Source organism: Diaporthe citri (assembly GCF_014595645.1).
Source record: "Diaporthe citri strain NFHF-8-4 chromosome Unknown scaffold_4, whole genome shotgun sequence".
Classification (NCBI taxonomy): Eukaryota; Fungi; Ascomycota; class Sordariomycetes; order Diaporthales; family Diaporthaceae; genus Diaporthe; species Diaporthe citri.
In genome coordinates this window covers 5774398-5792724 of record NW_025064849.1, presented here as the reverse complement: position 1 = coordinate 5792724, position 18327 = coordinate 5774398, and the positions used below count along the sequence as shown (strand labels likewise).

General features: G+C 54.9%; 9 protein-coding genes across 9 annotated transcripts; 4 read left to right on the top strand and 5 right to left on the bottom strand.

Moving 5' to 3' along the window:
* Positions 1-83: 83 nt before the first annotated feature.
* Positions 84-1772, top strand: INS49_010670 (uncharacterized protein; the record flags this gene model as incomplete). The annotated part of the gene is made up of 6 exons (XM_043171395.1): positions 84-122; positions 188-269; positions 369-516; positions 646-1246; positions 1358-1459; positions 1569-1772. The coding sequence occupies 6 exons, from the start codon at positions 84-86 to the stop codon at positions 1770-1772; spliced, it is 1176 nt and encodes a 391-aa protein (XP_043025960.1).
* Positions 1773-2623: 851 nt separating this feature from the next.
* INS49_010669 (uncharacterized protein) lies at positions 2624-3634 on the bottom strand (the record flags this gene model as incomplete). The annotated part of the gene is made up of 1 exon (XM_043171394.1): positions 2624-3634. One exon carries the CDS (start codon positions 3632-3634, stop codon positions 2624-2626), a length of 1011 nt encoding a protein of 336 aa, XP_043025959.1.
* Positions 3635-4478: 844 nt separating this feature from the next.
* On the bottom strand, positions 4479-5986 carry INS49_010668 (uncharacterized protein; the record flags this gene model as incomplete). The annotated part of the gene is made up of 3 exons (XM_043171393.1): positions 4479-4853; positions 4930-5518; positions 5577-5986. 3 exons carry the CDS (start codon positions 5984-5986, stop codon positions 4479-4481), a joined length of 1374 nt encoding a protein of 457 aa, XP_043025958.1.
* Positions 5987-9195: 3209 nt separating this feature from the next.
* INS49_010667 (uncharacterized protein) lies at positions 9196-9984 on the top strand (the record flags this gene model as incomplete). The annotated part of the gene is made up of 2 exons (XM_043171392.1): positions 9196-9490; positions 9578-9984. The coding sequence occupies 2 exons, from the start codon at positions 9196-9198 to the stop codon at positions 9982-9984; spliced, it is 702 nt and encodes a 233-aa protein (XP_043025957.1).
* Positions 9985-10278: 294 nt separating this feature from the next.
* Positions 10279-11514, bottom strand: INS49_010666 (uncharacterized protein; the record flags this gene model as incomplete). Its single annotated transcript, XM_043171391.1, has 2 exons — positions 10279-11051; positions 11325-11514. The coding sequence occupies 2 exons, from the start codon at positions 11512-11514 to the stop codon at positions 10279-10281; spliced, it is 963 nt and encodes a 320-aa protein (XP_043025956.1).
* A 1030-nt stretch (positions 11515-12544) lies between these two features.
* INS49_010665 (uncharacterized protein) lies at positions 12545-14296 on the top strand (the record flags this gene model as incomplete). Its single annotated transcript, XM_043171390.1, has 3 exons — positions 12545-13991; positions 14054-14127; positions 14192-14296. The coding sequence occupies 3 exons, from the start codon at positions 12545-12547 to the stop codon at positions 14294-14296; spliced, it is 1626 nt and encodes a 541-aa protein (XP_043025955.1).
* Positions 14297-14988: 692 nt separating this feature from the next.
* On the bottom strand, positions 14989-16024 carry INS49_010664 (uncharacterized protein; the record flags this gene model as incomplete). The annotated part of the gene is made up of 2 exons (XM_043171389.1): positions 14989-15462; positions 15524-16024. The coding sequence occupies 2 exons, from the start codon at positions 16022-16024 to the stop codon at positions 14989-14991; spliced, it is 975 nt and encodes a 324-aa protein (XP_043025954.1).
* A 505-nt stretch (positions 16025-16529) lies between these two features.
* INS49_010663 (uncharacterized protein) lies at positions 16530-17240 on the top strand (the record flags this gene model as incomplete). The annotated part of the gene is made up of 5 exons (XM_043171388.1): positions 16530-16551; positions 16608-16663; positions 16726-16767; positions 16825-17046; positions 17106-17240. 5 exons carry the CDS (start codon positions 16530-16532, stop codon positions 17238-17240), a joined length of 477 nt encoding a protein of 158 aa, XP_043025953.1.
* Positions 17241-17767: 527 nt separating this feature from the next.
* Positions 17768-18082, bottom strand: INS49_010662 (uncharacterized protein; the record flags this gene model as incomplete). Its single annotated transcript, XM_043171387.1, has 2 exons — positions 17768-17921; positions 18012-18082. 2 exons carry the CDS (start codon positions 18080-18082, stop codon positions 17768-17770), a joined length of 225 nt encoding a protein of 74 aa, XP_043025952.1.
* Positions 18083-18327: the final 245 nt, after the last annotated feature.

Sequence of the window (18327 nt, the reverse complement as noted above, 5' to 3'; positions counted from 1 at the left end):
ACTTCTAGCATTGAGACATCATTGAATGATCATGCTCGAGATTCGACTGCGGTTTAAAATGGCTGCACGCATCGAAGCAAATCATGATGGAACCTGTTTCCTACCACAACCTCCATCAAGTGGTCCATCTGCGGAAGCACATCTGATCACAGCATCGAGAGTGGAAGCATTCGTCTGTTGATACCAGGCCTGCGACATCCCCAGGAGTAATGACCTTGTCTTCAGAAACGTGGTCTACGACAGTCTCGTCGACGACAACCTCGTCAGGGGTAAGTAGTATCGCCCAGCTCTCCAACATCTCCTCGTCCTGAGCAACATAGCAAAGGCTTGTTCAGCTCGGTCGTTAACAAGAAACAGGAGTAGTATAGATATCGACACCGTCTTCTGCGACAAGCGGATCAGTGACAGCGTCGTCTCCGCCAATCCTGTACGCACCAGCCTGCAGCACCCGTATCCGCCGGAATCTGCGATACAGCAGGTCCCTCGTAAACGGCCGAATCCAAAGACGACACCCAGGTAAGTGAAAAGAGCCCCTACCCTAGACGAATAAGCCGACATATCTTGCTAGTCTGAGAGCGTAAGCCTCACATTCCCTGTTCCCCAGGCCATCGCCAGCACCGAGAATATACATACCATGGCGACCAGACCCTACACCCTCCACAGTATCGGCCACACCACCTCTCCGTTGTTCAGACTTCCTATCGAACTGCGTCGGATGGTTTACCGTGAGGTCTTCAACGGATCCGAGAGGAAGATCCAGTGGAAGCCGGTTCGACGGGACCCCAATAATCGGTACACGGAGTACAACCAAATCATGGTGCCGACAAACGAGCAATTCCAACTCCTACTCACGTGCCAAGAAGTTTATATCGAGGCTCGACCGTGGTACTGGTGCGATACGGCCGTAACTTGTGCTTTCTTTCAAATGCGGACCCTCATGAGCGCGATCCCGACCTTTGCGAGGGAGGACATCCAAGTCCTCAAGGACGTGCCTCCGGTGGATGGACTGTCTCCAACGAATCCCATGCAGTTGGACCAGTTCGTCGGTCACTTCCCCCGACTGAAGTACTGCCAGTTGAGGCGTCACACTGTCCATCTCTACTGCCATCACGACGACGTGCCCCCCAAGTCCGTGCTGGCGAATTCGGGATCGGGAGCATTCCTGGAGATTGCACAATCAATGAACACCGCCAAGCCGCCTGTCTTCGTGCAGAGGATTTACGTCTGGCCCGTGAAGGACCGAGATGTGAGTAAATTATACAGCCCTTTCACGTGATGCTCCTCGGATCTGCCATCACAGCCCTTAAGCCCCGGACTCCCTGAATGGCGGCAGCAGACTAACAATACGATTCTTTAGACGGTCGTCTGGGCATACGCCAACCATACCGAGGGGAGGGTACACATCGCCGCGAAAGGAAGCATCTCGGACGACGAGGGCTTCGGAAAGGTTACTGGGCCAGTGAGTGATACTGACCAATGGTACGGAAACCACAATGTTAACAAGTGGTGATCAACAGGTGGAGAAGCCTCAGGAGACCTAGGAGACGGATACGTCGAATGTTGAACAGGATTTAATCGATTTCACCAAGGCGATCAATGCCCACAAGGGGCTCGAGGCTGATGACGAAAACGATGTACACGACACGAGCATGACTGACGATGCGACGGTGATCAACGATGTGCACGAAGACTACGAGGGAGACAAGCCGGAAGGGGTGGACGATATCAGCAAGGGTGACGACGAGGACGACGTGTGCCAGGTGGACGAGTAGTCCAGCCTAGAAGGCGGAAACCATCCGCGCAGAAGTCCTCAAGGGGTCCGAAATACTCCTCCCATCTAAACTGACGGAGAAAAGAAAACCCCAATATTTCGGACGATAGGACAGGCCTGCACCTGCTTAGGACATGCAGACGGCCCAGCCAGAGCAGCCGTCCCGTCTGTGCAGTGGAAACAGCGGGTGACAGTCACAAGGGACCTCGGACTTTCCAGCACTGCGCTCGTGGACTGCGAAAACATCAATTCGGAACCCGATTATAGGTTGTATAATCACGGCGGCTACTGGCGACGAGGCACTTCTATGGACTAAAGTATCAATTAATAAACCCAGGAGGGGGAAATACAGTTACAGTACCCCCATCGCAATCGCACCTACGTGCCAGACTGACGTGTCATCGACGAAAAAGGATACCTAGCTAACAAATCAACTACTAGGCTAAAGGCAGGCATGCTTGACGAGGCAGGCATAGAGTGTCGTGGGCTGGGCGCCTCCCGTCACACTAGCACACCGTCCCGACTGGTGTGAGAGCGGCTTGCTTGCTCAAGCTTGCTTTCCTTCCAACTTCATGTCAATGGTTCTTTGCAAATTGAGTGAATACATAAGTTACGCAAGCTTTTCAGTCCGAACAGTGCTGCCTTCTAGCATTCGTGTGATTTGGTGACCACCCTGCTGTAGCCTTACAACTGTCGTTTCAAAATTAAAGGTTATCGTACACAGCAGTGTTGTATTACGCAATACATGGTGAGATTCATCTTCCAAGCAGTTAACGCCGATCCCCAAGTCTGAATTATGTTTATAGTTCGTACAACAACTCCCGGCTGCCATGCGGCCACAAGTCTTCCGCCTCAACCATGCTGCCACATGAAGCTCGTCGTGCCGACTTGGGCGTGCTTATCCAGCTCCTCCATCTCGCTCTGACCCAACAACCACTCATCACTGGCGGCCGTCGCATTCTCCTCGGCCTGCTTCGCATTCTTGACCCCGCCGAGCGGGATCGCCCCCTTCTGAATCACCCACTTCAGCGCCACAGCACTGGGCTTGACGTCGTGCGCCCCCGCGACCTTGCGGATGGCATCCAGGAGGGGCGCGAGCTCCTCCATGGGGAAGTTCCCGAACCTTCTGTTTGCCGGCGGGGGGTTCTCCTTGGAGTACTTGCCCGTCAGGCGGCCCATCCCGAGCGGGCTGTACGCCATCAGCACGATGCCGCGCCTCCTGCACTCCTCCAGCAGCCCGCTCTTCTCGGGCAGCGTGCGCAGCAGCGAGAACTCGACCTGGTTGCTGGCCAGCCTCAGCCCTCTCTTCTTGAGCGCCTCGTCGATCGTGATCATCTCGTCCCTGCTGTAGTTGCTGACGCCGACCGAGCGGGTCAGCCCCAGCTCCACGCACTTTGCCAGGCCCCCCGCCATGGCGTCGATCGAGTGGGCAAAGTGCACCGGCCCGTGGATCTGGTAGAGGTCCATCTGCTCCATGCCCAGCCTCTCCAGGCTCGCCCTGCAGCCCTTGACCAGGCCGCTCGGCATCAGCAGGCGGGACGGCGGCCAGGGCACCGGCAGGAACTTGGTGGCGATGACGAGCCTGGCCTTGAACTCGCCGCTGGTGAGCTTGGGGTCCTTGCGGAGCCGCGAGATGATGCGCTCCGACTCGCCCTGCCCGTAGGACTCGGCCGTGTCGATGAAGAAGAGGTCCGAGTCGCTTATGCTGGCCCACGCCCCGTTCAGGTCCGCCACCGCGTCCTTCGAGGCGTTGCTCCACGTCCGCGCGTCGCCCCATGCCCAGGTGCCGATGCACAGGTTGGGAAGCGGGATTGTGCCGGCGGCTTCCTTGGCGCACTTGAGCGCGAAGCGGGGGGTGGCCATGGTTCCTGGTTTGCTCTGCCGGTTGCGCAGGATAGAGAGGGCGCGATGTGAGCAGGGAGCTTTTGCTTGATGGACGAGGTGGGATTACGTTGATACCAGTACGGTACATATCGAATCTGGCCCCCAGCGTATGACGAGCTGAAACAACAGCTGTCGGGGTTGTCGGGGCGGATCATGATCCGTGTGTGACCAAAACCCAACCACGATTGGATGAACGGTCAAGACGGGGATTACGAATGAGACACGGCCGTTAAGTCCGGGTCACCACGCCGTTTTGGTCGTCTGTCGTCAACATTGTAAGTCTAAAAGAACCCATGTGACAGACTTGATTCGCCCGTTCCGCTGACGGCACGGTTGCCTGTTGCTGCGCCGTCGCTCCTACAATGACTTTCTATATTTGTTGAATAAGTTCTGACGTATCGCACCTGCTATGCTCGAGACATGCCGGGGCTCTGTTCCTCGACAACGGCAACAGCTTCCGGCGGAGCTCTTGGCACTCACGTCCTGATCTGGCAGCATGCCATCCCAGCGGCACACATGCTTAAAGACGTTAGCATGCGATCTGGAAAATAGCGACTTGCTGATTTTGATTGCCTCATTAGGTATTTAGGTCGTCGCCATATTCTTGTACAGCTTTGTGCATGGGCAACATTTCATAGGGGAAATCATGAAATTATTGATCGTCAGATTCGAGCTGAAATCCCCGAAACCTCTAAGACAAAATTTTGAATTGCTCTCTAAAGTTACATGCTGTGGTGACAAGCCATATTCCAAAGCTCCCAGTCCATGATTAACCGGACAGAGTTGCAATATTCTATCGCACAAAGTCGAGAAACCTCATCTCTCAAGAGGTATGAGAGCATTTGGGAGTTGTCGGCGCGCTGCCAGCGAAATATGTCTTGCCGTATACATTGTTACCAGTATTCGCTGCAACGCTCGGAGGAGGACCGAGTGGACCACCCTGGTTGGTGCTATTGGGATAGAGAATCGAGTTCGAGTTGGGGCTGAGGGCGGACGTGGGACATCCCAGGATGGTCGAACCAATACCGACGGCGGCCAACTTGCCCAAGGCCCAGCTGACCTTAGCCTCGACGCTCTGGACCTGCCCTGCCAATGCAAGGGGAGTGATACTGTTGAGCCCGAGGACGACGTCGCAGAGGATTGTCTGCGGGCTCAGGTTGGGAGTTCCCAGTTGTGCGATCGGCATGGCAACGGGATTCTGCCGTCAGTTGATTAGTGACCATTATCATCAGAGTCAATGAGACCCGAAATAGGGTTGCAGATCATGTACGCACTTTTGTGTAGATGGCACCAAAGCCATCGATCAGTGTCTGAACAGCTCCATAAGGGGTCGCACGACGGTACCATCCCTGCTCAGGCCACCTCTCTGGCACATATTCAAACTCGTCCGTCTGGCTGTTGTACCGAGCACCAATAATGCTCGAGATGGACTCGTAGTTGGCAACACCACCAGCGCCATAGGTTCCGTTGGAGAAGAAGTTGGGGTAGAAGGCAAAGGCACCGAGGCTGACGATCGAGGGGAAGGGGAAGTAGTACAGGTAAGGGTTGTTCGTCTGGCTGAACTTTGAATTAGCGAGGTATTGGTTGCCCATCGTCGTTATGCCAAAGTCTTTAGAGGAGGCAGCCAGCTTGACGTTTTGCTTGAAGAGACGTGAGGACAGGTGGTGGTTATCTCCACATCCGTTGTAGTAGTCCTCACGGTTGGGCGAGATGTCGGCTTCGACTGTGCTGTGGCGGTTAAGACCGCCGACGTTGTTGGGGCCGGCTCCAAGGTACCAGGACTCGGTCGCGATGTCACCGTCAGTCAGAACCGCGAACACCCCGAGCAGAGTGGAGAGATCGGCTCCCATATTGAAACCACGTCTAAGTCAATTGTTAGCATCGTTGGATCTGCGTATTGAATCTGTCTCCAGTGACTTACGCAGTAGCCTCAATAACCTGACCGAGGTTGACATATCCATTTCGGGGAAGATAGCCGTAGTTAGCCAGGAGGTTCAGACCCGGGCAGGGGCCGCGGGAGTCACTCGGTCCTGGGGCCTGGAAAGTAAACCCGGCCTCCGGACGCTTGTTGTCAGGGCTGACAGCCGAGGCGACGGAGCCGAGGAGACCTGTGATGTCTGAGGCGAGCGACCCCAAGACTCCACCAACCGCACCAAGCAGTTGGGGCGATGGCTCCGGGTCTGGGTTGCGTTTCTCGGCGACGAGCTCCTCGTCGCGTTGCTGCCTCAGCTTCTCCAGCATTTCCTCTCGTGAGGCTACACCGGCCATTTGCGGGAATGCCCATCCCAGCATGGGCAGGGCCGCGAGGGCGTAAAAGACGTTCGCTTTCATTTTTGCCGGATGTTGTGGGACAATTATGGCGAGGTATTGAAGGTTTGAACTGAGGATTGATCGCAAGTAAATTCGTGAAATGTGAATCTCGGTAGGGGGTCTATATTCAAGTACTCCCAATGCCACTTCAGCTGATGAACAGCTTCGAGTGACGTTGCCATCATGGCTCTCAGACTGGTCGGACCAAAGGCTCCTCGGGTCATATCAAATCACCTAGAAGTCATTGGGCAGAGTAAAGGATGCAATTCATGACTCCGAGTGCCTTGATGCTTGCTTGCTATTCAGTATGAAATAAGCTCAAGCTGCCTACCTAGCTAGGTAAAATAAAAACAAATACCAAAAGGCTTGGCTGCTGAATGTGCTCGTGTTGCTAGCTGGAGCTCAAAGATCGACCACGCTTGTACTGTTGTAAGTTTAGGCGGCTCCTTCGTATAATTACCTTAACTCGGATGCTGTTATTCCCGGACAGCTTAGCGCATTGGATCCATGTTTCTCGAATACTCAAAGACGGGTATTGAGTTTTCGGGAATCGGGTGTTGCCCTGGATTAGTGCCACGGACCATACCATAGCACGCACATGTTCATCGATACCGTCTTCTAAGTTGCGGCGTGGCGGCGCGGGGGAGGAGCCGGCCGAGCCCCTAGCATATTGTCTGTGAAAACAACCCCACAGCACGTATGTCATGAAACAAGTGTTGTGTTTATTAACTATCAAGTGCATATGCTCGGTAGAACCCCCTGTCTTTGCAGTTATTCCATAAAATTAACGACTCTTCATCTCATTACTGACTACTATCATCAGTAAACACCCCCGCAGCCATCACGGAAGCAGGTACATAGCAACCCGTGCTATTCAATCGGCGTGTTGAACTAGTGGACGGGTAGTCCACGCACCGTCGTCCTTGACCCCCGCGCGAGCCCAAACTGTACAAGCGTCGGCTTCGTGCGTCTGGTCTGGGCGGCGAGCTGAGCCGCTCCCTAGGTATCGCCCTGGCACGTTTTCAAAAGGCAAGTATCATTGCAACAAGCAAAATGACTTGGTATGCACTTCAACTTTTAAAGTTAAGACTAAAGGCCTTAGTGCCGGCAATAGCAGACCAGTCGTTCGCTGAAAACGTGTTATTTGCCCTCAGCGACACGAGGTCGACAACGGCTGCGACGTCACTCGCACAGACTTCAAGTTGCGGGAGACCAAAGAAGAGCCTGTGGTTTTCTCGGACTACTTAGGTATCCTTTTCCCCGGGACTGCCGGGCACCAGGGAATTGCAAATCAAATACATGATGACGACGAACAGCCTCACACATTTCCTTGGGCGTCCTGTGCGACGTGGCAAGCGCGCAGCTCACCTGCGTAAGAGTCGCGGTGCGTCTTCCGCGTCCAAGCTGGGGCTTTCCGTTCCGAGCACGGGCCCGTGGCTGAACTCTCCGGCCCCCCAACGGCAGATGTTTGGCCGTAGCTCGGCCCCGGAAGCCTGGCCTTCTCTTTCTCACATCATCTGGGCACCTAGTCGTGAGGTTCAGCACGTCCTATAGGTATCGCAAGTCGCCCTTCCTTGAGTTCATTGAGATTCTGGCCTGCTGAGGACTAGGACAAGGTGGTACGCTCCTCTCACCCATTCATCCCACCTTGTGCTTCTTCTCCGCCATCCTTAGACTCGATAGAGGTGAAGGTTACGTAAGATATAAGCAGTGGCCTTTGCCAATACCGGCTCCGTCGACTCTCTGATCCTCGTCCCGGTGTTATAGGCCACGAAGCTCATCCGCCACGCCTGAACCTGCGGACGCGTCGCCCAGATGAGAAGCGAGGCGAGGATTTGGATGGGCAATTTGAGGATCCCAAGGAGACTGACAGTGTGTCCGGCGGCTTTACTAGCCTACAGACCAGTGTGCACCAGCTTCCTTTGATCCGAAAGGGGGGCACCCGCGTCCTCTTGCAACCATGCACGTTTGGGTGGCTGGTGACGTCCTCGAAGTTGTCCACAATGGTTACGGGACATCCGCGTGGCCTACTGGCAATGTAAGTAACTCAGACGGGGTCCTTCAGCGCGCATTGGACACGGTGGCTCCGAGCTTTAGTGTGAAGTGTTACCAATACACGTGTGTTCGGATCGTCGTCACAGTGTTTGCTGCTCGCATATCACACATACGCGACCGATCTCGTGCGTGGCGCCTCAGAATGCATCTCTGGAACGGCCAGCATGTGTGCACGTATGACATGACCGGTGCCTTCCCGCCACCCCCCTATTCTGCCGTCTAACCATCCACAGTACAAGTTTGATTTCAGGTCTTGTGTCTACTTCGTGCCCACTAAGAGGTTGGGGACGCACGAGCGTCCAAGGTAGTGTCGTGATAGCTGCGCCCACCCGATCCCGTGAGGTTTTGCCGACTTGATCGCCCACGATCATACTACCTCCTGCTCCATAACTGCTGGTAAGACACCGTGCTGTAGTATTTTGCAGATGTCTGAAGCCTTCGGAAATCTCTTTCTCGCAGCCGCCATGCCCGAAACATGCTGCCGACTCCAAGACTGCAATCGCGACCGCGCCCCGCGGGCCTCCTAGTGTGATGAGCGTATGCACTCCCACCCCTCCTCCCCCCAGCTGAATTGAACCATCATTTCAAACTGGCATCAGGCCCCCCACGCGGCCTAGTAAGTGGTCTCGTTTTTAATCTATATATATATGCTTCTTAAGTAATATGCATCTAGTCCCTTTACACAATCATAAACGCTTAAATACTTAGCGTGAAAAAAATAATATAATATTAATAATAATACGTTTTAAATTTAATTATAACTTATAGCTAAGAAAATAATACTAACCTTATAATAATTACATAAATAAAGCTAGCAAGAATTACTTTTAACAACATTATAAATTAAAAACTTAAGCAAACAATTATATAATAAACATTAAAATAATCTTTATAAAATAAATCCCATAAATATAATTATAATTAAAAACTTAATTTCTATTTATTTACATTAATATATATCTTCCTAGGGAAACTTTTATTAAGTAAATTTATAAAATATTATTATGATTAATGTTTAACCTTAAAGCTAACTTTAATAAAAGTTAAAATAAAAAATAATTTCCTCAATAATTATTTATATCATCATCAACGACAAGTTCTCCAAAAGCAACCAAGCTTCCAATAGACAAACTGCAATACCATTTTTCAGCAACGATACCCCTTTAGCAAAAATAATGAAGTCCCACATCGCCGCCACCCTCGCCCTGACCTTCCTCCTCTCCCAGGCTGGTGCGGACTCGGACGTCGACACTCAGGACGGCCCCGCCGCGTGCCAGGCCATCTGTCGGCCGACCCTAGAGCTAAGCCGCACCTGCGACGTCGACGATGACCTCGTGGGCGGCCAGGCAGCCGAGATGCAGGGCGAGCAGGCGTGCTACTGCCAGAACCAGAGCTTCGACGTTGGGCGCATGACGGCGTTGTGTCAGAGCTGCGTGCAACAGGACGCGATCGAGTTTAACGATGCTAGGGGTGAGTGACTAGATGTCCTCCGTCATGTCTCATGCCGAGCGATATGTTGCCGTGACCTCGAGGGCTGACAGCAGATGCGCATTGTAGAAGTCAACGACCTCATGGCCCTGCGCGCCTTCCAGCCCGCCCAGTTCACCGCGGGCGATGTGACAGCAGCCGACGGCGTCGTGGTCCAGGCTGCTCCTCCAGCGGGACAGGACACCAATATAGGCCGGCCGGGAAAGGGGAAGAATCGAGCACCACCGCCTCCACCCCCTTACGGCCAACCTTCACCGTCGCCCCCGGTGCCCGGTCAAGCTCCACCTCCTCCACCTCCTATTCCGGGCCAGGCTCCACCACCGCCGCCAGTCCCCGGTAGGAGCCTCCGCCGCCGCCGCCCTTTCGACCCGGCAAGGGGAATCGGCGCAAGTTCCGCCCCCGTGGTTCCCGCCGAAACTTATTTGTCCGTGATGATAATGACCACGATGATTATGACGCTGGTATTGGGTTGTTGAACCATTCTGGTAATGGTAATGTCTCATTCTTTGGTGTGTACATATTGGCTGGACGGTTGGGTCTGTCATGGCAAGAGATTGTAGTCTGTGAGGACTGATGGTTTTCTTTTGTCATCTGTGGGGAGAATTGCATATATCCGGATCTGTGTGCGTGTGTGCGTGCGTGTGGTTTAGACTGTCGTTCCCGAGTACTCTCACTAGGAGTTTGAACTATAATTATATTTCGTATTTGGGAGAAACAATGCGGGCTGCTGTCACTTGACTCACTGAATTGGAAATCCGGTCTACTGTTTCTCACCGTCCAAACAATGACCCCAACACCTTTCCCACAAGTCCGCCAGCGGCAGCCTGTCCACCAGCCTTCTCATTATGGCCCCTGACATGCTCCTCGATATACGAAGGCACACCCGCGACCTTGTTCGTCCCAGCCGGCCGCGGCTCGCCCAGCACTTCAACATACGGGATCACACCAGCCCACACCCGCGCGGTGGTCTCGTCGCTCTTCAGGTCCTTGGCGTCATCACTAACGCCAGAGTCCCGGATCTTTGCCGAGGCGGACTCGATCTGCACTTTCAGGATGCGCGTGGACGCGATCTCAGCCTCGTCGGGCGCGCGGCTGTTGTCCCAGCGGTGCGCGACCATGGAGTCGGTGATGAGGCGCATCGCGTACTCGATCTCGGCGCGGTTGGCCGGGCTGCCCCTGGTGCCCGGGTCGAGCAGGCGCGCGGTGCCGTGGACGACTGCGCTGCGGTAGTCGTAGCTGTGGTTGAAGGGGGTGAGGGCCAGGACGAGGTTGTCGATCTTGGTGGCGGCCACGCACACGGGGAACCCGAGGTCGTCGTCCCGTGTTGCCGGCTGGTGGTCCGGGCGTCCAGTCTGGGGGCGGAACATGCGGGCTGAGACGTAGCCGTGGACGTAGACGGCGGGCTCCTGGCCGTTGAAGGAGCCGACGCGGGCGATCATCGGGAGGACCACGGGCTTGGGGTCCGAGGGGTCCGGGATGAAGGAGACGTGGGCGACCGGGGTGGAGTTGATTATTCCGTGGACCGTTTCGGCGTCATAGTGGCCTAGCAGATGGTTTGTTAATGTCTAGACTGATAGCTATTTCGGCGGTGTCTAGGTGGACATGCCTCTCTCCTTGTGCCTGTTGATGGCAGAGTCGGCCGTCTTGGGGTAGACTTGTGAGTCGTCGTTGGACATGGTGGCGTAGCTATCTGGGTTTCACTCGAGGCTGCTGCTGCTGCTGCTGCTGCTTGCTGGTTCTGGCAATTCGTCTGCTGAAATGAGACACCTGAGAAGTGGTTATTTATCTCCGCGTATGGGACCTGCAGACCACTGACACGGGCCTCTAGGTGAGTCAAACGTCGACGCCCTCGATCTTGTGAGACAGCACTTGGGCAGCAGGAGGATGGCGGAATGCTCTAGGTCAACCACATTGGGAAAGTACAAGCGGTAGGGCGGAGGGGATGACGCTGTCTGGGTCCCGATTCGACCGGCCCGGTGCATCTCAACGTCGAGAACGTGGATCATGGGTCATAGGCAGCACCCACTTGAGAATTCAGACTACTTTGACTGCATTTAGATCGAGCAGGCTCGAGTCTGGATAGGGAGATTGGTCGGCCAGGGACGGCATAGGTGGATCGCAGGACACGTGAGTAACCATGCAGGGGAAGGTGAATGCGATCTGTAGTGGAGACACAGTCAATCGGATGTCAATTGAATATGATATGACGTGTAATCCTAGAGTGGTCTAGCCTTGTGCCGGAATTTATATAAGTTCCTCTCAAGTCCACTGTCGATGCTCAGAGTGAATCTCGACCAATGTGTGCTTCCTTCGACCTGATGACTGGTTTGTCGGCTGCATTTGTGGGCAGAATGTGGACGATCTGCAGCGAGGTCAGAGAGATCAGTCGCTAAAAGGTGCTCGATCGTGCCCACCTGGAGAGTTGCAACATCGTTTTTGGATGCCAAATAAATATTAACACTCCCTTGAGAAGAGAAACAAATCACTTGGTGACGAGAGATCCAAACGAAGGCATTTTGAGAAGGAGCTCGCAACTGAGCGAGTCACCCCGATTAGCGGAGCCAAGCTCGGTACAAATGGGAGCGACCCGGCGAATGGGCCAAAGCCAATTGCAAATGCTCGGCAAGCTCCCCCACGCCTTTTGGGGTGCAAAATCTGTGGGGAAGTGGGGTGGCACTTCTCCGGATCGATTGGCGAGCTGCCCGCCAACCCAGGGGCATTTCTCGCCGAATCTTGCCTTTTTCTCCGACGGGCTCGACCTCGAGTGCCGTCATTAATTCCGGCAGAATGTCGACCTCTGGCCCTGGCCTTTTTATTTTCCCACGATGACCTCAACCTCTTGCTGCGATTGTCTGTTTCTCTGTTGTTGATTTCTTCTGTTCCTTGTTTCCGAGCCGAGCTACATTTCCACGCCCAGTGCCTCTGTCGTTGAGACCGCAATCCTAGAGCCATCATGTCCAAGGAGTTTACAGTAGAAGAAGGCGAGTCTGGAGCAAAGATCCCTCAAGCGTCATCATTACTCTGGTCCTACGCCAGATGCTAGGACCAACAAGACGGCATACGAGTATCATACTGACCTCCAATGTGGCCACAGTCGCCCAGCACACCTCTAAGGAGAGCTGCTGGGTCATCCTCTACGGCAATGTCTACGACGTGACAGACTTCCTATCAGAACACCCCGGCGGCTCCAAGATCATCCTCAAGCTCGCAGGCAAAGACGCCACCGAAGAGTACGACCCAGTCCACCCGCCCGGCACCATCGAGGAGAACCTCAAGCCCGAGCAGAAACTGGGCCGCGTCAACCCAGACAGCCTGGCACGCGCAAACTCGGCAACCGGCAACGACAATGCTTCCTCCTCTTCGTCATCACAACCATCAGCCACCACTTCCCAGCCCTCGAGCACGAGTACAGCGGTCGAGAAGTACGTCCGCCCACCCCTCGACCACCTCCTCAACCTCGACGAGATAGCCGACGCCGCCCAGCGCCTGGTCAGCGACAAGTGCAAGGCATACTACTACTCGGCCTCGGACGACCTCTTCTCCAAGTCCTACAACAACGCCGTCTACCGCAACATCCTGCTGCGCCCGCGCGTCTTCGTCGACTGCACCGCCTGCGACACCTCGACGACCCTCCTGGGCCAGCTGGGCGTCAGCACCCCCGTCTTCGTCTGCCCGGCGGCCATGGCGCGGCTGGCGCACCCGGACGGCGAGGCGGGCATCGCCAAGGCCGGCGGGTACTTCGGCGCGTGCCAGGTCGTGTCCAACAACGCGAGCCAGACGCCCGAGCAGATCGTGGCCGAGGCGCAGGAGGGCCAGGTCTTTGGCTGGCAGCTGTACGTGCAGAACGAGCGGCGCAAGAGCGAGGCCATGCTGGCGCGCGTCAGGAAGCTCAACAAGTTCTACAAGTTCATCGTGCTGACCCTCGACGCCCCTGTGCCGGGGAAGCGCGAGATGGACGAGCGCCAGGGCCTGGCCGACAGCGGCGCCCCCGCCGAGTCCCAGGTCGACTACCCTGCCATCGGCGGCGCAAAGAAGGACGCGGGGCCCGTCGGCGTGGGGCAGGCCATGTTCTGGGGCACCGCGGCCGACCTGACCTGGAAGACGACGCTGCCCTGGCTCAAGGAGCACGCGCCCGAGTTCCCCGTCGTGCTCAAGGGCGTCCAGACCCACGAGGACGTCTTCCTGGCTTACAAGTACGCCCGCGAGAACCCGGGGACCCTGCGCGCCGTCATCCTCAGCAACCACGGCGGCCGCGCGCTGGACACGGCACCCCCTGCCGTGCACACCCTGCTCGAGTGCCGAAAGTACTGCCCCGAGGTGCTGGACAGCAAGGACTTTGAGGTGTGGGTTGACGGAGGCATCCGGAGGGGTACGGATGTCGTCAAGGCGTTGTGTTTGGGTGCCAGAGCGGTGGGTATCGGACGTGCGCCGCTTTGGGGCCTGGGTGCCGGTGGGTGGCAGGGTGTCTACCGGACATTTGAGAGTGAGTCCTTCGGCTTCTGCATGATACTAGATGTTTCGATGCTAATGACCTGGAAATTACAGTCCTCCAGGCCGAGATGGAGACGTGCATGAGGTTGCTGGGGGCTAAGAACATCGAGGAGTTGGGCCCAAGATTTGTAAGTCCCGTGTTGATTTCCCCATTACCCCACTGTTCTTTGTCATTAACGTAATATCTTCTAGATAAACTCTCGTGCAGTCGAAAGAGATATATACGACGGCGAGCCAGGCCTTGACAAGAACGGCCTTTGGGAGAAAGCTGCTTCGGTCGTCAGGTCGAAGCTGTAGATGTGATGAACGTTACGATAAACTAGAATTGTTCGAGCATATAAATGGCAGCATTATATTTTCTCCCTGTCCAGAACGACTGAATTTATGCCCTGCCCTTCGGCTCCGTGGTCTTGGACTGAATACAGGAGCTTCGGGTGATCGGCAGGATATCGAATCCCTGGCCTCTGCCGTGCACTGGATCAAGCCAAGGCGGTTTGAATTGGCAACATACCCGGGAGCACAGATGGGCATGCCTCGCCACACCGAAGTCTCGAGCACATGGGCACCTCGGACCGTGATGTCGAATTCGGAGTAAGAGATTTTGAAATCATCAGGGCAGACGGGCCAGGCTGGAACTGAAAGCCAGGACACCGGATGACAGCCAGCCGGTTACGATTACGGTGAAGCTCAGGGTGATCAATACAGTCATGTCCTGTCTCGTCTGAATCGACTCCTGAAGGACAAAAGTCATGGCTTGTCTTCTTGGCCTCAAGATTTCGCCAAGGAGCAAGGAAGAAGAAAAGCCAGTTGAGCAAGAGGGCCACCTAAAATTCCAGTCGGAAGGCGAATTAATTAGCGGCCGCGGAAAGCTCCGATGTGAATTCATGTTATTTGTGTCTTTTCTTTGAGACTGGATATTTGGGCCTCTGACTTGTCCACCCATACTCAAATTCGGCGTGTACTTCTAACTACAACTCGCCATCTGTAACTCAGGTGAACCTTTTTCTGTCCTCCTGATACTGAGAACAGAAGTCAATGACACTCTGCTTCCAGTCACTATACTCCACACCCAACTCCTCCCTGGACCGCGTGTTATCCAGCACAAAGTGGTCCCCGATGGCCTTCTTCCCAGGCGTTCCCTTTGGGACATTCTTTATCCAGTCACTGTCCCGGAATTTATCGTGCAGCAAGTCAACCACCTGCTGAAAGTCATACTCATGGTTAGCAATGATGTACCGACCCGACGCCTCAGGCCTGTACAGCGCGTTGATGTGCGCCTGCGCGACCTCGGAGATGTCACACATCCACGGCATGATGGTCCGCGGCACCTCCGCCTCCTCCCCATCAATAAGCTTCGCCAGGTCCGAGTTGGTCGCGTTCATGTCCGCCGCCCGGGCCACGGCCTGCCCGTACGATCCCCAGGTGTGGCACGGGTTGATGCTCACGAGGTCGAAGTGCCGCTTCTCGGCCGCCACGAAGTCCCACGCCGCCTTCTCGGCGAGCGCCTTGGGACGCCGTGTACACGGGCGGGAAGGCCGCCAGCTTTGCTGCTTGCTCGTAGCCCACGGGGTTCCAGTCCGCCTCCGTGTACGTGTGCCCGGGGCGGTGGAAGCCCGACGGGTGCAGCGGGTCCAGGCACGCGGCGACGGAGCTCGTGAGCACCACGCGCTTGACTTTTGGCTCGCCGGCTGCCGCCTGCAGTGCGGCCACGGCGCAGTTGACGGCCGGGTCGAGGACCTCGGCCGCAGCGTCGGTGAACTCGTAGCGGAACGGCGACGCTACGTGGAAGACGGCGTCGCAGCCGCGTATGGCGTCCCGGAAGGCGTCTGGCGTGGTGAGGTCTGGGGCGATGAACACTCGGACTTTGTCCCCGTAATTGCCCTCCAGCGGCTTTCCTGCTGACTCTCGGCGGACTACTGCGTGGATCTTGACGCCCCTGTCTACTAGGCGCTCGATGATTGCGGCTGAGTAGAAGGCGTTGGCGCCGGTGACCATGACGGTCTGGTAGGTTGGCGCGTCGGACATGGTATCGAGAGTTCAGCTGGTATATCGTGATGCGGCAGGATTTGGACTGTAAGCAGAGGGGTGATGCAACTGTGCTCCCCCCCAGTTGTGAGTTCCGTCTCATATTGGTCTTACACCGGAGCAGTGGACACTAATGCCGGGGATGTGGAACCTCAAACCGGGGTCGTTCGTCTTGGACGCCTTGATCAGTTCGGTGAGTTAACAACTGATCGTCCTTAAATCCACCCCAAGACGGCATGCACGATACGTCCGATTGGCCAGCAGGGAGTGCCCCCAGGTGCCTTTTCTGATGTCGCGGTTCGCGCCATAGTGTACATGGTCGCAACACCAGGCGGAACAGTGGAGTCATGGAATGAGGGGAGACAAAGCAAGGGGGTGGGGAACTACTGCCGTCTTGCAAATACAATAGCATGAGTCCCCGCTGCTGTCAATGCGACTCCTCTGTCTAGTATAGAATTACAACACCCTCATTTTTCCCTGCATCTCCATCATTTGGCCTCACGCGATGTCTCGAATTGATGCTGAACGTAGGTCGTCGAAGACCCCTACCCTCTGGTGTGATTTGCTGCTGACATGTAAATAGTGGCCCACGAATTGAAGGAGTTGACTTTCGAATGGGGCGATGGCTATGACGAGAAGGTTCTGACACATTCCTGATCGAACGACGGTTTGGGTCCATCTGAAGCTGACAACGCCCTCAGAACTGGGATCGGCTTCGCAAAATACTGGCACCGGAGCTGTTGGTAGGAGACCAACAAGCAAGCGAGACAAGAGTCATACAGCCGGCTGATGAAATCTAGGTCGACTACACGGAGGTGACGGGCAAGAAGTGGGATGCTCTTCCGAAAGAAGAATTCGTCGGCATGGTCAGTAGCGCAGGCTTCGTCGGTGACCCTCTGGTCGATACCCAACACTTCATCGGGGGCTCAAAATTTGAACGAACGGGCGAAGACTCCGTGACGGGCTTCCATCAGCTGCGTGCTGCTCATCAGAGATATACTGGCCCGGATAAGAAGACAGTTGTGAGTTCATGTTTCCCCAATCTCGATGGATTCTATTCCACTCATGCCTGGAATCATAGGAAGCCAAAGGCCATGGCCATGCTTTAATCAGGCATTATTATCGGAGAGTTGACGGGAACTGGAAGTTGGCCGGGCTAAAGCCCACGGTGAGATGGAACGAGTTTGAATTCGAGAAGATTTTCAAGGGTCATTAAGCTCGAGGTTGGGGCAGCGAAGCTCAAGGGGAACAAGTCATTAAAAAAGCTTCTTACCAAATTCCATACCGATTATTAAGGGATTCTTATCCTCTTACCTAACAAAAAAGTGACGATATGAATACAGCGCCATTGACAACTGCTGCACTATAATATACATACAATTTCCAAAGGAGTAGGAATCTCAAGACTTTTCCCGAGGGTCCATGCAGTATTATACGGCGAAATAATGGTTTGTTGACTCTGATGCTCATAACGTGGCTATCTACATGACTGCCGCAGTCACGATAGGGTGCCTCCACAGAGACAAAGCCGCACTTGTTATAGCCAGTGATAAAATTCACGAAGCGTATGGATATTTGTTTTATTTAAACGGTCGTCCGCTGTTCCTTCTTCTTTCCCCTAGAGGCGCGTCAAACCCACGAGCTCGATCATCGCACACACCCATGACCCCGTCAGGGTCGACCGGGCATTCAGTATGCGTAGCCCTCTGAGCCTGTTCCCTTGGTAGGCATTATGCATCCATTTTAGACCCGCTCACACCTCTCGCCACCATCGTTGTTGCAGCGGGAGGGGAGAAGACAGCAGCCGGCGTCGACACCCGCGGGGTCGGTGAACTGTTCCAGGCCGCTGGCACCCTCGCCAACAGACTCGCAGTCGGGGCCGTCAGGGAAGCCGCAGCTGTTCATGTCGAGATCCCGTCAGTTTTCCATTGCTTCTTGGATGTCGGGCAACTTGTGTAGGTTTTTTTATCTCGGGTTCCGAACTTACTTGTCGTTCTTGTTGTTCTGGGCCATGACGCTGGCGGCCAGGGTGGCGATGAGGATGGCGATGTACTTCATTTTGTATGTAAAGAAAGTTTGTGTCTGCGCAGCAGATTCCTTAGGTCAAAGGGAGAATAGTTATTATTATGAATGGGAGAAGCGCAATGGATGGGATGGAGAACGAACTTCTGCAGCTAAACTCAGGACGACGCTAGGAATATATACACCACGCAAACACAGCACCGAACACTGATGTGACCCCTTTCGAGTCACCAACCACTGGCGATTACCTCGTGTTGTTAGCCCCCTTTCCAAAATGTCCG